This window comes from Diplodia corticola (genome assembly GCF_001883845.1).
Source record: "Diplodia corticola strain CBS 112549 chromosome Unknown scaffold142, whole genome shotgun sequence".
Classification (NCBI taxonomy): domain Eukaryota; kingdom Fungi; phylum Ascomycota; class Dothideomycetes; order Botryosphaeriales; family Botryosphaeriaceae; genus Diplodia; species Diplodia corticola.
In genome coordinates this window covers 1-3,998 of record NW_017971621.1, presented here as the reverse complement: position 1 = coordinate 3,998, position 3,998 = coordinate 1, and the positions used below count along the sequence as shown (strand labels likewise).

General features: G+C 50.4%; 1 protein-coding gene across 1 annotated transcript; it reads left to right on the top strand.

Moving 5' to 3' along the window:
• Positions 1–2,084: 2,084 nt before the first annotated feature.
• BKCO1_1420001 (uncharacterized protein) lies at positions 2,085–2,780 on the top strand (the record flags this gene model as incomplete). Its single annotated transcript, XM_020271181.1, has 1 exon — positions 2,085–2,780. One exon carries the CDS (start codon positions 2,085–2,087, stop codon positions 2,778–2,780), a length of 696 nt encoding a protein of 231 aa, XP_020124877.1.
• Between the last annotated feature and the right edge of the window lie 1,218 nt (positions 2,781–3,998).

The window sequence follows — 3,998 nt, the reverse complement described above, 5'->3', positions numbered from 1 at the left end:
ATCGACCGGGGTGACCTCTACGGTGTCTCCGACGCTATGCCAGGTGCCTATACGGCGGGGTTGCGTAACTTGCTTTGTAAGTGTAGCCGTGCTACGGTAGGGCATGTGGAGAACGGGCGCTTTAGGAGGGAATAGGGGTCCTAGAAGCTAGGAGTCCTAGGAGCTTAAGAATCGTATCAAGTTTTGATTTTATACTATTAGTAGTCGCCACAACGCACACCGTGATTCCTGCCGTGCCAGCCACACCTCGAGAGTGTTCGCACCGTGCGAACCACACACGTCGATCAACGATGTAAGTTAAATAAAGTGGGCAGCCACCAATCGGTTAGGCATAGAAGATGTCGCGGTGGCAGCAATTCTATCTAAAAGAAAAAAATTTAATCCACGTGCCGGCGCGAGTCGCTTCACAGCTGAGCTCTAGCCGGGCCGGGGATCCCGCTCGAAGCGAAGCGGATCTGAGGGGCATCAGCGGATGCCGATTGGTGGAGCGAAGAGAGATCTGCGGCCCGTCCCACGCGTAGCGCCGTCGATCAGGGTCCAGCAGCATCTCCAGCCCCTGTGTTGTTCCTGGCTAATAATAAGGCAGTCAACAACAACGAAAGAATGTCGTCATCGAGTCTGAACGGTTCTGGCCGATCCGCGACTTTTTCAGGTTGGCGTCTTTTCCTTGTCTTACTAGATTGATTCTTAGCAGCAAAAAAAGAAAGACGCGTCGCATACTACGCCAAGCCCACGGTCGTGAAATGTATTTCGCCATCGCCTCCGACGCCTATGGGTGAACGTGCCGTCTCGCCGCCGCCTGCAACTATTGAACGCCGACGCTATGGAACAGCCATCGATTACAAATCTCTCTTCTTCACTAATCCTACAACGCAGGTTATGACTCTCACATTCCTTTGCCTTATAATGGTTATCAAGCACACGCTATGTTCCCCATGTAAGTACACGACGCCGTACCTAAAACCTTACCTACGCGATGTTAAAGCAGCCACGTTCAACGCCGACGTCGACGCTTTCGCCCAGTGTGGTCAATCGTCCGTCCATTTGAGCGCGAGCGATTTATTATATAAGCAATCGCGCGAGCGATTAATTTTGTCAACCACGCGTGCCAGTCCGCGCGATTGAATGCACGGACATTGCACGGATAATATATGGGTTGCACTGACCAAAGAGCACAGCCGTAGTTCAACCCTATTTCGTTTACCCCTCCCTTTTCTTCACCATCCTTCCTTTCTAGGTACTCCAATCGACACCTCGTCGAAAGGCAATCGCGCGCGTGATTGCCTTGAGACGGACGATTGACCACACTGACTTTCGCCTCGGCTCTTGCACGCCTTGTTATCATGTACCTTTTCCACTCGACCTACCCCCGACCACAAGTACATCTGGATACGGAAGAGGTCAGAATCCGCGCCTGGAATCTGGTAGACCTTCGCATACTTTTGCCAAGGCTGGAGCCTGGTGACTGATGCGGCGCAGCCTTGGCCGATTACATTATAATCGGCTTGGTCCATTCCATTCAAATGCAAGACCGGTCCTCTCTTTTTTATTCCACCTTTTCCAATCCAAGGAATCTCGGTCATGGATGGTATAACGTGCAGGTCGCCCACGCTGCAGCAAAGGCTATCGTGGGAACGCGAAGAGCAACGCCCTCGCCCTATCGACCAATCCCATCGTCAATCTCTGTCAGGAACTCTACACTACGACTCCGATGCTCCAACGGATGTCAAGAAGGCAAAAAGCCAGTCACAGTCCCCACTCTTCCAGCTTCCAACCGAGCTCCGACGAGCCATATACGCCGAGGCAGGCTTGGTTAACAACACCACGATACACTGCTTCACATACTCACGAAAAATTTACGGCAAGCTGTGCACGCTTCCACGGAACGGCAGAATACTATATTACGACGCAAACGTAGACAGATACTGCAGCGCGTGCGCAATCAAGAGAATTCAAGCCTTAGATTGCCGCCCACGGTCCTTTACCGAGTACCCCCCGCAAGGGACGTCACCCTCCATCGTACCGCTGCTACAGACATGTCGAAGACTGTAGGTCCAATGAATCCACGCAGTCTCTACGCCACCATGCTTTCCTTCCCCCCCTCCAGGCCGAGATCCCAGCTCACCACCAACACACTCTCACTCACTCACAGCTACACCGAAGCCATCCCAATCCTCTACGCCGAGAACACCTTCTCCTTCACCGACCTCTGGACCCTCATTGACTTCCTCACCCGCTGCATTCCGGCCGCGCATGCCGAGAAGATGCGCTCGCTCGACCTCACTTGGACCCTCTTCTACTGCCCCGGCCATACCCTAACCCCCTCGGTCCGTCTGAGCGTCATTGCCTCGGGCACCCGCGGCTGCGGCGGCGGCCGCCATGGTGGGCCGGCGCCGCACAACGTGGCGACGTGGCGCGAAGTCTGGTCGTGCGTCTCGTCGTCGCTGCCGGGCCTGCGTCGGGTGCGGCTTGATCTGTCGGATAGATGGCTCAACGGGGGTTGTTTCTGCAGCAGCAGCAGCAGTGACGGTAGGCCAGGTGGTGTGGCGGTGATCAGGCTGTATGACGGGGATCCGAAAGCGCTGTGGCTGGAGTGGCTGCGGCCGGTGGGCAGCGCACTGGCTTTGCCAAGGGGCGGTCGTCAGGTCAAGGTCGAGGGCGCGGTTTGGTGTAGGCTGGACGACCCGGGGTCGGTGCATGCGGTCATTAGAGGTGATGGGGGGGAAGGGGGTAGGAGGTTGTTGGTGGTCCTGCCGGATGGGGAGGAGATGGAATGGTGAAGGAGGGCGGATGTAAACCTGGCATTTGTCCAATATCTAAACGCCCGGGCCAGCCTGGCGTTCAAGTGAATGTATGTATTTTGTATCGTTCCCGCGACTACTAGTGGTGCCACGGCGGGGCGAGCCTAAACCCCGGCCGCCGCCTCCATCCGTCTCCAGCTCCACTGCTCTCCCATCACAAGTGTCAATGGCAACGACAACACAAAGAACTGGGCGCAGACGACGGCACGACACGCACGATAGACCACGGTAGCCGAGGCATCACATCGCCCCAGAACCTCAGTCTCATGCCTCATGCGGTGCTTTGATACTGCTCAAACTTCATCCTGTCCAAACCGTCAGAGAGCATGTCGGTTTGGGCTTTGCACCCCATGCCCTGCTGCCCAGTTGGATCCCGGGCATGGGCTTCGTTGGATCGACCTTGTTGTTGAAATAGGAGACAAGAGTCCCCTCCTTCCGTCTTTGGGCTAGGCAGGGCCGCCCATGGACTCGATGTTTGACCAACACCCGCGACACCACCTTCTGCCAAAACTTCTGTGGTGGATTGGGCTCACGCCGGCGTGCCATTGGGTTAGTAGAAATGTCCACGGTCCGACAGCATCCCCCCGGTCCTTGCGTTTGTTGACGAACAGCGACGGCTGGGTGGTCACCGCCGGAAAACAATCTGGAATCAGTATAGAATAATTAAGTTTGATACCGAAGATATTTCTAGTCTAGCGCAGCGGCAAATTACCAAAATACCCAAATTTTTTGAAATAACTTCTAAAACACTTATATTCTTACTAAGATACCTAGTTTTTTCTAAAAAAAAAAAGAAAATAGAATTATAGCCACTTTATTTTTATAAAGAAATTTTAAACTAATAATTTAACTGCTTTATATACTTTATTTTATAAACTTTAAATTTTTTTAATAACTTTTATAGTCTAAAAAAACTAATTATTAAAATAATATATTTTAATTATTAGCTTTACTACTTTTATTTAAGATTAGTAAGTAAATATTTTATACTTAAAATAATTATTATTTATAAAAATATAGTTAAAGCTTAAGTTATTAGCTATTATATTTATTAAATTATTACTTAAATTAGTTTTATATTATTATAAGTATAGTAAGCTAGTAAGTTATTTAAATCTATTTACTATTTTATATATAAATCTAAGATAAGTAAAAAAAGTTTTTTTTAAAAAAATAGATTAGAATTTAATTAGAGAT